The sequence below is a fragment of the Lissotriton helveticus genome, chromosome 6, assembly GCF_964261635.1.
Source record: "Lissotriton helveticus chromosome 6, aLisHel1.1, whole genome shotgun sequence".
NCBI classification, from domain to species: Eukaryota; Metazoa; Chordata; class Amphibia; order Caudata; family Salamandridae; genus Lissotriton; species Lissotriton helveticus.
This window is the reverse complement of record NC_136067.1, coordinates 676,379,593-676,391,742: the sequence shown is the minus strand read 5'-3', so window position 1 is coordinate 676,391,742 and position 12,150 is coordinate 676,379,593. Positions and strand designations below refer to the sequence as shown.

At 46.4% G+C, this 12,150-nt stretch overlaps 1 protein-coding gene across 2 annotated transcripts in view; it reads right to left on the bottom strand.

Annotated features, from left to right (window-relative positions):
* The window catches only part of DOP1A (DOP1 leucine zipper like protein A), a 1,012,538-nt gene that overhangs the window by 541,295 nt on the left and 459,093 nt on the right, over positions 1 to 12,150 (bottom strand). For both annotated transcript variants that reach the window (XM_078648131.1, XM_078648132.1), the window contains one exon: positions 11,028 to 11,180. In XM_078648131.1, coding sequence (XP_078504257.1) covers positions 11,028 to 11,180 — 153 coding nt within the window. The remainder of the gene's footprint in view (positions 1 to 11,027; positions 11,181 to 12,150) is intronic.

Genomic DNA, 12,150 nt, shown 5'->3' with positions numbered 1-12,150 from the left:
TTGTAAGAAGTCCTTCACAACCTGCAACTTAAAGAAGGACGGCTGAGAAGGCAAACGCCTATATGCAGTAATCGCCGCTAGATGCACATTAATGGAAGGGAACTTTAAGCCTGCCCTAGCTAGGTGAAGCAGTTATGGTAAAATTACTTCCTCCTGCCCCTTGGTGGGGCTACAATTGTTTTGTTCGCATCACAAATAAAAAAGTTTCCACTTTCAAGCATATGAGTGTCTAGTGGACGGTCTCTTGGCTTCTTTTAAGATGGTCATGCAGTCTTGTGGTAGCTCTAAATTAACATACTGGAGGTCCTCAGGAGCCATGCTGCCAAGTTCAGTGAGGGAAGGTTACGGTGATGAATCCTCCCATTTATCTTGGACAGCAGGTCCGGTCTACACGACAGTCTCCTGTGTGGGCATTCTGACAGGTGCAGAAGGTCTGGGTACCACCATTGCCTCGGCCGGTCCGGAGGAATCACGATCATCCTAGTGTGCGAGGGTTTGGTCACAACCTTCGGGATGAGAGGAAGGGAAGGAAAGGCATACACAAATGCCCCTGATCAGTCTATCAAAAGGGCATTCCCCTTCGACCCTGGCCGATAGAACCTTGAGGCGAAGTCTCGGCATTTTGTATTTTCTTCCTCCGCAAAGAGGTCGATGCTGGAACGACCCCACGCCTGGAAAATGTCTTCGACAACCTCGTCGTTGAGTACCCAATCTCGTCGGTCCTCGAAGTGTCGAATGAGAGCATCCGCTTGTGAGTTCTACTCTCCCGGCAGGTGTACCACTGAGATCGATAGGTTCTGTGCCACGAGCCAATTCCAGAGAGCTTGAGCTTCCAGTGACAAAATCCGTGAACGAGTTCCTCCCTGTTTGTTCAGATAGTAAATGGTGGTGGTATTGTTCGTCTGTACTAGAATGGAGTTTGCCTGAATGGAAGGGAGGAAAGCTCGGAGTGCCAGATGAACGGCTCTCAGCTCCAACATGTTAATGTGATATGAGCGCTCTTTTGATGACCATTGCCCTTGTGTCTGGAGAGACCCCATGTGAGCTCCCCAGCCTTGGAGGGAGGCGTCTGTGATCAGCGTCTGAGAGGGAGGTGCCTGATGGAAAGGAATCCCTACTTACATATTCTTCTTCTTCATCCACCATGGGATGGATGCTCTTGCTGTGTTTGAGAGATTTATCTTGTCATCCCAGCGAGCTCCTTGCTGTTCCCATTTGTCCTCCAGATCCTGCTGCAAAGGACGCATTCTCAGCCTGGCATTGGGGACCAAGAAAATGCAGGATGCCATCGACCCTAAAAGGGAGGCAATCTGACGAACTGACTGCATTTTGGGGTACAAAATTTGTCTGCCTTTCGGTGTGATGGATAACTGTCTCTCCTCCGAAGGAAACACTTTTTCTACCTCGGAGTTTACCAGCACTCCCTGATAATGGATTCTCTGTGTGGGTTGCGGAGTTGATTGTTCAAAATTCACATGAAGGCCCAGCCAGTGCCAAAGCTCTAGGCATTGCAGGAAATGATTCCTCATGCTGTGGGGGAAGGGACCCTTCAACAGCCAGTCGTCCAGGTAAGGGTACACGAAGATGCCTCTGCGACGTAGTGCGGCTGCCACCACTGCCATTCACTTCGTGAACACTCGGGGAGCTGACTTCAACCCGAAGGGTAGCACTTTGAATTGGTAGTGAGACGATCCCACCAGGAATCTCAGATATTGCCTGTGATGATGACTGACCGGAACATGAAAGTAGGCCCCTTGCAGATCCAGCGAACACATCCAATCTCCCTGTCTGAGACGTGGATATATTTCATGGAGAGCCAACATGCAAAACTTCTCCTTTTTAGGTCTCGCCTAGCGAAGGCAGCGCAGCTGTTTCGCTTAGCGAGGCTCTATTGTTGTCGCTTTCGTTTGCGAAGTGAGACAAACCATGTGCGCGCCCGAACAGGTGATGGGCACGCGCATGGCATCTCCTCTCTGGAACGTCCTTTGTAGTGATAGGAGCTTTCACCCGCTCCCACCGAGCGCTTGATTCATTAGCTCTTGCTAGCATTTACTGCCAGAGGAGGATTTAATTGGTCCTTTGATCCATAGGGCATTTATTAGCTCTTGTTATGTTAACTGGACAGCATTCTACCACATTTAATTTATGCGGTGTGCAATTGTGCAGGTTGAAATATCTCATACGAGTGCAGCTGCACTGCAAAACCTCTTTTCCACAATAAGATACACATTCCACTTGGATTTAATAATACATTGCAAATTCAAAAATGTCATTGGTTGAATCATCCAGCCTGAAGACTGGGTAAATGTACATCATTACATACGATTTGCGGAAGTAACTATTTAATTTCGGCTTTACTATATAGTAAACTGGGCTCATGTGGGTCAAGTGAATGGCTAAACGCTTACACTTGACCATTTAGTGGGAGCGCTGCCCTCTGATTTGTTGCTAAAATTGTGCGATGCAAAACATGCCTCTAAAAACTTGAGCTGTGATTAGCATGTGAGTGAGCCAGAAGAGGGTGGGACTGCTGTGAGAAGAGGGTGGGACTGCTGTGAGAAGAGGGTGGGACTGCTGTGCTAAGAGTTAATGGCCACCGCCCCCTAACGGCACTACCACCGTAGTGAGAGGAGTTCTTTCAGCTCACAAGATGCCATGCTTGAACAGTAAATATTTGCAGAACAGTTCCCTTCAGAATTCTGCAGCGCTCCAGATTCCGGCAGCCACGCACAAGGAATTATGGATCCTTTTCAGGAATTACCAATCGAGGTAATTTCTCGTCAGAGTGGACCAGTAGTTTGCAAAACTTCCAGCGGAAAAGCAAAACAGGCAAAATCTACCTGAGGAAAAATTATGCATGTTGCGTTGAGCCTATTCGGTGATAGTTTTGAAAACTGCCTGTTTCATGAAATATCATAATTTTGCCATTTTGAGGGCTTTTGAACTACATAATTTTTAGAAGTTCACAAAGTAGAAGCAATAATAAACCATTTCTAATAATTTCGAGTTTCCTGGCATTTTTGACATTATGTTTTCCATATTTCATGAAGGTGTCCACTATATTGCTTCTGCGTTTCCGGACAAAAAATTAACCAAGGCCCAGCTGCAAAACATCAAGAAAGCACATTTTTCATATCAGCACACCAGTGACTAGGCATGTACTTTCCTGTTCGGCAGCAGCCTGATCCTTACATGTACTTTGTTTCAAGAGCCATGGTTTTGTAAAAAGTGCCGGTCTACCTAAACCACAAACTTCTGCTATATATAAAACTTGTTTTCTTTTTTTCAGTGTTTTATGTCTGTTAACTATGAAAGGAAAGGGACGTTTATCCTATCTCGGAAGATAAGTCTGATGGTTTTCAGGGGGGGGGGGGGTTATCCTCCTGGCTAAATAGTTATAAACGTTAATTGTGAGAATGTTCACCTTCGTTTGAAATCATTCATAAATCTGCCATCAGCATTTCTTACTTCCTTTCATCTGCTTCTACAATCACATCCACTCTAATACAAGTCGCTGATTTATCAGCTGCCTTGGTGAAGTCGCTTCAGTCATCAGATGAGATTAAAGTATTCATCATGCCCTCTTATCTTTCCTCTCTGGGGCCTTATCCTCCTACGCTCATTACTGCCCACCTGCCCATTTTTTATCTGATACATTTGGAATCAATCAAACACCCCTGCCTTCCAGCACACCTCTCTCATCCAGATTTCCACCACACTCATCCTGTTTTCCACCACACTCATTCTGATTTCCACCTCATCCTTCCTGGTTTCCACCACACTCATCCTGATTTCCACCTCATCCATCCTGTTTTCCAGCACACTCATCTTGTTTTCCACCACACTCATCCTGTTTTTTACCACATTCCTCCTGATTTCCACCTCATCCATCCTGTTTTTCACCACACTCATCCTGATTTCCACCACACTCATCCTGATTTCCACCTCATCCATCCTGTTTTCCAAACACACAAGCAAGCACTTGCAAATGAGTTCACTTTGCAGCTTCATTTTACATAACCTCCCTACCTTCTACGCGCCAACCAGTGCCCGCTGAGATGGGAGCAGTTCCGCACTTATACAAACTTCTGTCTCATCACACTCTTTCTACACCACGACATTATCACTGCTTCACATGATGCACATAGTTAATGTGGAAACGGGCAAAGGTGAATGTGGACCATCCATGGTGTAACTGTACAGCGCCACTTACGAAATTGACACAATCGTGCATCTTTCTTGAGTGGGATGTCACCTGTAGTAACTGGGTAGCACAATGGGGCTTTTGAGCTCTAAACTGCTGCTCAGGTATGCCAGGGGCACCCAACAGCACAATGATGGAGATTACTGGAGAGAAAGAGAGAGAGTAGTTAAGGATAATTGCCAGGGCCCAGCGTGCAGGCCAATTGTGCTAGTGGTGCAGTTCAGTTACACCACTTGTGTTGCTGAATAATGGCAATTATGTCAGCATTGCTGCTCATTATGCCAGAGGCTCGGGTCATTTATAGCAGTGCCATGCGCGCTTCTCTGGGACAATGGTGGCCGCTTCTTTGAAATAATATAGGTCTCGCATTTACACATGTTTGAGCTATTGGCATTGTAAATGACAATGCTTGTTAATTATGTGTTAATTATCATAACAGATAAATAAAAGGCATTGTCATTTCCAATGCCAATTGCTTAAACTCTTGCAAATGCTAGACCTATTGCATTGCAAATGCTTGTTGATTGACTTGTTGAGTGTTCGCAGATCCAGAATGGGTCTGTATTCTGATTTTTGACCCTTCTTCTTTACCATGAAGTATCTTGAGTAGACCCCTCGACCTCGCTGTGATATTGACACCTTCTCGATGGCTGAATTTCGCAGAAGGGTGGCAACTTCGCTCTGCAATATCTTCATCTGTTGGCACGATGATGGAACCAAGGGATTGAGGGTGGATGGCGTCGAAAACGTAGAGTACCCATTCTGCAGCGTAGCTAACACCCAATGGTTCTTTGTGATTGCTCACCACTCTTTGAGATGATTTGCAATTCTTCCCTCCACTGGAGTGGTAAACGGCGACGGAGGAAGTGGGCACTCATTGGTTGGTCGCATCTTAGTGGAGGTAATGGACTTACGCTGGTTTCCTCTTACCCTGGAGGAACGCCGGCCTTGGTACTGAGACCTTTGCTGACCTTCTGCCAAGGAGGGGTTTGAACCCTCTGTTGGGAGGATCGTCGATCTTTCTTCTTTTCTAGACCCACGGCCTTTAGTGTGTCTAGCTCTGTCTTCATCCGGGACATTCTCATCTGTGTGAGCGCTGAATAAAGATGAGCCGGAGAAGGGGAGATTGAGGATTCGAGACTGCGCTTCTGGTTTAAGAGCTGTGAGACAAAGCCAGGAAGCTCTCCTAGTGCATATCCCTTGGGAATAGGCATGAGCTGAAAGAGTAACTCCATCAGCTGCGGCGCTGATCACTTGGTTCACCACCAAGCTGCCTTCTTGCAAGATTTCTTAAAAATCTTTGCGATCGTCCTTGGGCAGCTTTTCCGTATATCTTTGAAGGGAGTCCCACAAAGACCGGTCGTAGCCACCCAAAAGCACCAATGCACTTGAGATATTTAGCATAGAGGCTGGTGTGCTGCAAACCTTCTTCCCCCCGAATCCTGTACTTTACTCTCCTTATCTGGTGGAACGGTAGAGGAGAAGGCAACTGAGTGAGTGTCGATTATAACAGAATCCGGTGGGGGGTCAGATCTAAGAAATAACGGGTCCTCCTTCGGTGGACGATATTTCTTTAGAATCCTAGCCGGTGCAGTCTTGTGGGTCGCCGGCGTAGGAAATTGTCCATGACCGGTTGGAGTAGCCCCAGCACTAATGGCAACAGCAGTCTAGATGCAGCCCTCTGGTGTAAAGTCTCCAAGATAACTGAAGACGAGCTCTGCCCAGTCAGCATAGGGATGTTCAGTTTAGTTGCCCCTCTGGAAAGTACATCTTGTAAAGTGCAAACGTCATCCACCAGAGAGACGCTCGTCGGTGGCCTGTCAGTAAGAGTCGGTGAGTAGTCTCTCTTTGACGTATGTGTGGAAGAGGAGGAAGGCGTTGGAGATCTGTGCCTTCTCCTCTCACTTCTGGATCTGGACCTGCTTCTGGAAGAGTGTGCAGGAGTGCGACTGCGATCTCCACCTCTCGATGGAGTATGATCTCTGTCCACAGCCTGCACCAGTCGAGCCAACGGAGACCTGTGGATGGGGCTTGAGTAGTGATGAGCCCTGTTGCTGGAGCTGTGGCCCAGTGACGCAGAGGCTGATTCCATCTCGGTGAGAGATGGTTAGAAGGCGATCTTTGCCTTCATCGTCCCTCAGGAGAGCGTGCAGGAGAAGATTTTCTTCCTTCGGTTTGTGCAGGCCTGTCCGCTGAATCAGGATGCCCAGTGGACACTGGTCTGCTAGACGTCGAGATCACTACTTGCGGTAATCTGGACAATGATAATCTGTGAGGGGAGCAGCAAGAACATGTTCTCGACGTCGGTGATGGTGACGGAGAAAGGCTTACTGGACGTGAAGCCCCTCTAGACTGCGGCCTCGACGTTGATCTTGAACATCCCCTCTGGACAGACTGCCTCCTCGATGTCCATCCTTGTCCCGGCAATGGTGATGCTTGTCTCAACATCGCCCATCTCCTCTTTAAAGGAGGAATCAGTCTCCAGGTTGATCAGTGTCTCGATGTCGAGCATCTGGCTGACGCCGACGAAGTACCTTGTTTCGACGTCAACTGCCTCTGCTCCGACGACCAGTGTCTCAACGTCGACCTCCGGTGTGCTGATGTAGACGCAGCCTTCTGCTTCGACATCGGTGATGGAGCCTTGTGTCTCGACGGCGAAGATCTCTGCACCGATCTCAACGGACACCTGTGCCTCGACGACGATCACCGTAGAAGTGGGACGATGGAGTGATCTGTCTCGACGTTGAACGCCTAGCCAGCGTCGATGGAGATTTGCTCCTCGACGTTGAACGTCGCCTGGTTGACGACAACGGAGGGCCCTTTACCTTTGTCGACGCTGAGAGCGCCATATTTGACTTCGTAGAAGTGTGATGCTCCTGCACCCCTGTAGTTTCCGACGCCAACTGCTGCTTCGCTGCCGGTAGCTTCGCCGCCGATCTGGACGCCGAAGGTCGGGACCTTGCCTCTCCATGTCTACCGTGTTCTCTTTTTCTGTTGCCTCACGGTAGACCTACCTCTTTCTGAGAGGCCAGTGGTAAAGCTTGCCCTTGAAAAATGAAACTGAAAAGATTCATTTTTATTTTTAAATGCATCCCGTTTTCCTTTAAGGAAAACAGGCTGCATTTAAAAAAAACTGCTTTATTTAAAAGCAGTCCCAGACATGGAGGTCTGTTGACCCCAGCAGGCCACCATCCCGGGGAGTGCCTGCCATGAGGCATGCAATTTGCGACCCCATTGGGAATCGCAAACAGTGTCTCAGACACTGTTGTGCATACCAATTGGCGATTTGCCAATGCAACGCAATATGCGACTTGCTAATTGGCGGGTCGTACATCTGGCCCTATGCCACATAATGAAAATTTGAAATATTACAGCTCTCTTACCATCCAGATTCCGCAGCATCCTCTCCATGGTGGACTGTGGATTAGAAAAAAAGACTGGGGGAAAATAACTTGGTTTATGCGAGGCTACAAAGTCCCCTGAGTATGAACCTGTGGTATTGCTGCGCTGGGGTACCTTCGAAGTGGTCTCTTCTAATGCTACTCTTGCAGCAGGAAAAACAACATAAAGCTATATGTTGAATGTCTCACTCACGAGCTGATCGTTGCCACTGCAGCCTTCCAAGGTAGATGCCTAGAGTAGAGTCATAATATAGTAGCTAAATAGGGGACGCAGCAGCTAGAGTGGAGCGACTAACTGAGCTGCAGGATGCGCACGTTGAAATCGCAGATCTGCTAGAGCGTCACCGGATGGTGGATTATTCCGTATATATTCTAGGAAGATACATGTAGAAGCAGACAGATCGGGTTCCATGTTTGCTCGTATAATTAGAGATGCCCCCTTTAATGCCCTTTCTTGAAATTATTACTCCATTGCCTACTCATGTTGACACACAAAAAGGAGTGAACAAGGCTTTCCAAGAGTATTACGAACACCTATACATGGCCCCCCCACATGGTAGAGCCTCAGGCGATAAATAATTTCTTAGATGCTGTCCAGCTGCCGCAGGTGACAGTGGCAGATGGGCCAGCACTCGGGGTGCCAATCCCTGCGACTGAGATTCGGTAAGCCATTTCAGAACTTGCTCGCAACAAACCCCAAGGAATGGATGGCCTAACTGTGGAGTTTTATGTCGCCTTTGCCACACGATTGGTGCCCCGGCTAGAGTGCCCGTACCATGCTTCCCTGGATGGGGGTAATACCCCCTACTATGGCACATGCCCTGGTGACTTCAATACCAAAACCTTGCAGGAATCGTGTGGACATTACTGCAGACAGGCTCCTGTCGCTATTAAACATGGAGTACAAAATACTAAGCAAAGTGCTGGCCTGCCGTCTGCTTTCTTTCCTCCTGAAATTCGTGCATATGGATCAATGTGGCTTTGTACCCGGCAGAAATACATCAATGAATATACACAGACTATATCAAGCAATGTGTGCATCTCCTGACACGTTCCCCAGAGCAGGGTGCCTCTCATTAGATCTCTGCCAAGCCTTCGATACTCTGAGCTGGGAAGACCTGCTAGCTGCCCTCAAGCGTTATGGGATACCCCAAGGGTTTATTCGCTAGGTCAAGCTACTATATACCTCCCCAACTGCAACAGCCTGCACGTGAGCCCATATCTCACGCCCCTACAATTTATAGCGTGGCACTTGGGAATCCAAGTGTATAGAACCCAGCAAGACCTTCTGGATGGAAACCTCCAGAAGGCAATCACCTCTTTATGGTCCCAATCCGCCTTCTGGACATCGCTCCCTCACTCGGTGACGGGGTGCCTCACTATAGCTAAAATGGTAATGCTCCTGCGCACCCTTTATTTTTTCACCAACTTACTTATCTATCTATCTTTGCAACCATATGTGTCTGTCTATCTAATTACCTGCCTGTCAGTCTGTCTATCTATCTATCTATATACATGCCTATCAACATATCTATCTGGCTGACTACCCATCTATACAACCCTCTCTTTCTGTTTTTGCAGCCCTCCTTTTTGAACTATATTTTTAACGCTGCATATCTATGTCTAATAAGGATTTACAAAGGCATAACAAAAAAGCCTTAGTAAAGAGACTGGAAGCCTAGGCAAATCAATTGGCTTTTTGAAAAAAAAATGTAGGTCTGGTTTTATACAAGACATTTTGATTTTACTAAAATTATGCGTGTATCATAGCTTGCCATAGGGCTTTTCAGCCAGGCTTCATCCATTAGCCTGTTGTTGTGTCATTCACAGTTTACTTTCACCCACTCCAGGAAGCATCATGGAGCAACAAGTCAGTCCCTTTCAGTCATTGGCTGACTTCACTGTGAGTTACGGCATGCTGCCCTTTCACAAGGAGTACATCCACACACAAAGTAGTTCTTTTTGGTACCAGGGACTACTAACGTAATGTATGCTTTTTCCAGACAAAATAATATTTTTGTTTTTACCCAATTTTTTTAGATTAATTAAGGCCCACCAGGTGACCCCAAAAAAAAGTTTTGCAAAATCTACCACGAAAAAAAAAGAACCGCCAAAGCTAAAAGGCTAGCGGCCAGCACCAGACGGTTTGTGACTAAGATATATACCTATTAGAGATACCATTACGTGTGAAAAATGATCCTGTCGCGTTATAGAGACTTTAGAGTGTAATAAAAAGCATACTTTAAATTAGAAAGAACAAGTCTTACCATAGACCTGTGTTGTAAAAATATGGAAGAGAATGTCTTAACAAAGAGAAAAAAAAAGACAGAGAGAGACTAACAAGAATCTAAAAAATAAACAAAACCTGGAACTCATCACGGAACAAAGACAGAAGTTGTACTGTGCATTTACCCTACTCAAAAGCGGGGAAAAAATGAAGAAAATCTATTAATTCACTGCATTTTGGTCACCCTCATCAAAAGGATGCTGAAGCAGTCCATAAGGAGGCAGGGATAATTAGCCACACTAAAACGATTTTTTTTCTCCACATTGTGTTGCCTTTAACAGGGTCAGACTGTTAAATTGTGTTGCATTTAACAGGGTCAGACTGGGACAGAAAATAGACCCCGGGCACATATTGGTGAACTAGAAAACTAAAAAAGTGTTCCTTGTTGGCACATTGGTTCGGTTTTGAACTTGTACAGATACACTGTATAAGACAAGTGTTTTGCAAGGGATGGATTTGGGCTTGCTGCAGGCATTATTTTTTTAATATCTGATAATTCTAGCGTACAAACGGGCCCATCAGACCATAAAACAAGCACATAGGTAGCCAAACAACTGTCCCACACACGGACCTGCCGGACCTGCCAGCCCAGCCCTTCGTGCACTGCCTGATTGCCCTATAAGCCAGTCCAACACAGGCAAAGTTCTAGCATAGGAATGTGGACCGCATCTCCTACTGGAAATGTATCTTTCTTTTCAATTATCGAAAGCAGGGCCTGGGGAATGTTTTTTTTTACTATCTGAAATCTTTTGGGGTGGGGTACTTAGGAACCAAGGAGTGTGTTTGGTAGTAGCACGTCTCGCACCCTTGCCCGTGTGCAGCTATTATAATGGAGGCCATGTGAAGCACTGAGCTAAGGACAAAGGTTGCAGTAAACTGATGTCCTGATAGTTCACCGTTCACAGAATGAGACAGGTGTTTGCAGTGTGTGTTGCCAATGGGATGCTTGGGGAGGATGGGTTCACAAAGAGCTACCGAATATGAAATGACATTCCCGTTGAGTGAACAGGACACAACTCTAACCCCCAGTATTTAAAACAACTTCATTTAGTTGCGCCCACTTGTCATGATTAATATAAATTAATAAATAGTAAGGAGGATAACTGAAAAATCGAAGCGGAAATCACTTGCTTACTTTATCCCTGTGCGTCAGCTGCTGGCTGATGACATCCTCACAGGTGCTGGAGGAGGGAACGAGGTTGTGCAGCTGGAAGAAAAGCTCCACGCTTCGCTGATGGTGCTGGGGTGTTCCGTCGCCCAACTGGTCCCACAGGGTCAGAGCGACTTGCTTAAGACACAAAAACGAAGTGTAAGCACTGTGAAATACAGTTCCTTCTGCGAAAATTCTGCCTATTTGAAAAACTAAAACACAATATGTTCTAAAAATACATGGCAATATAAAACTACTGAATGATTTATATATATAAAGTTCATGTAATGGATCTTGCAAGCACAACAGCAGCTAACCGATAGCTCTGGTAATTAGATCACATTGTCGATACGTACTTCTCAGCATGGTCGTAAACGAAGCTGACTTATGTAACAGCGCCATTAAATAACACTTTACATTGACATTAGTCTATAAATCAGTGGGTTGCCTTCCAAACATTGAGAAATGAGTGTACAGTTACGGTCACCACGGGTCTGGGATACTGACCATGTGCTACACGTTTATGCGAGGTGAATGAAATACTAAAACAACTCAGCAAACTGCGACTACGTGGTGTGTGATCCCACTTAAATATATCTCAAATAAGTAGCTAGAGATAGCAGGAGGGCAATCTCCCCTCCCCCTCCCGTCACTGAAGGCCGGGGCACCATTATCTATAGGATGACCGATCCCTGAGGGCGCATGAATATAGCTGAATTGTTGTCTAAGGACAACAAGCATTGGCATAGGCCTTAGGTCTCGCTTTTGGGACCTTATAAGTATTTAGTTTTGCAGCACAATATCCTTGGTGCAACAACATCACATGTTGTATGGCTCAACCTTGTACCTTATAAGTGTTTAGCCATGCAAAGAAGGACAGAGAGCGAGAAAGAAAGAAAGTGGGATAAACACAGAGGAGGTGATAACATAATGGGTGGCGGAGGGAGAGCCACAAAGAGCTAAAGAAGAGAGGGGGGTATAGAAGAGGGTACAGAGATATAGAAAAGAGCTGAGAAGCTGAGTGAGGAGGTAAATGAATGTGGATGGGGGGGGACTCAGGGATAGACGCAAATAAAGGCAAAGATTGAGGAGGGAATGGTACAAAATG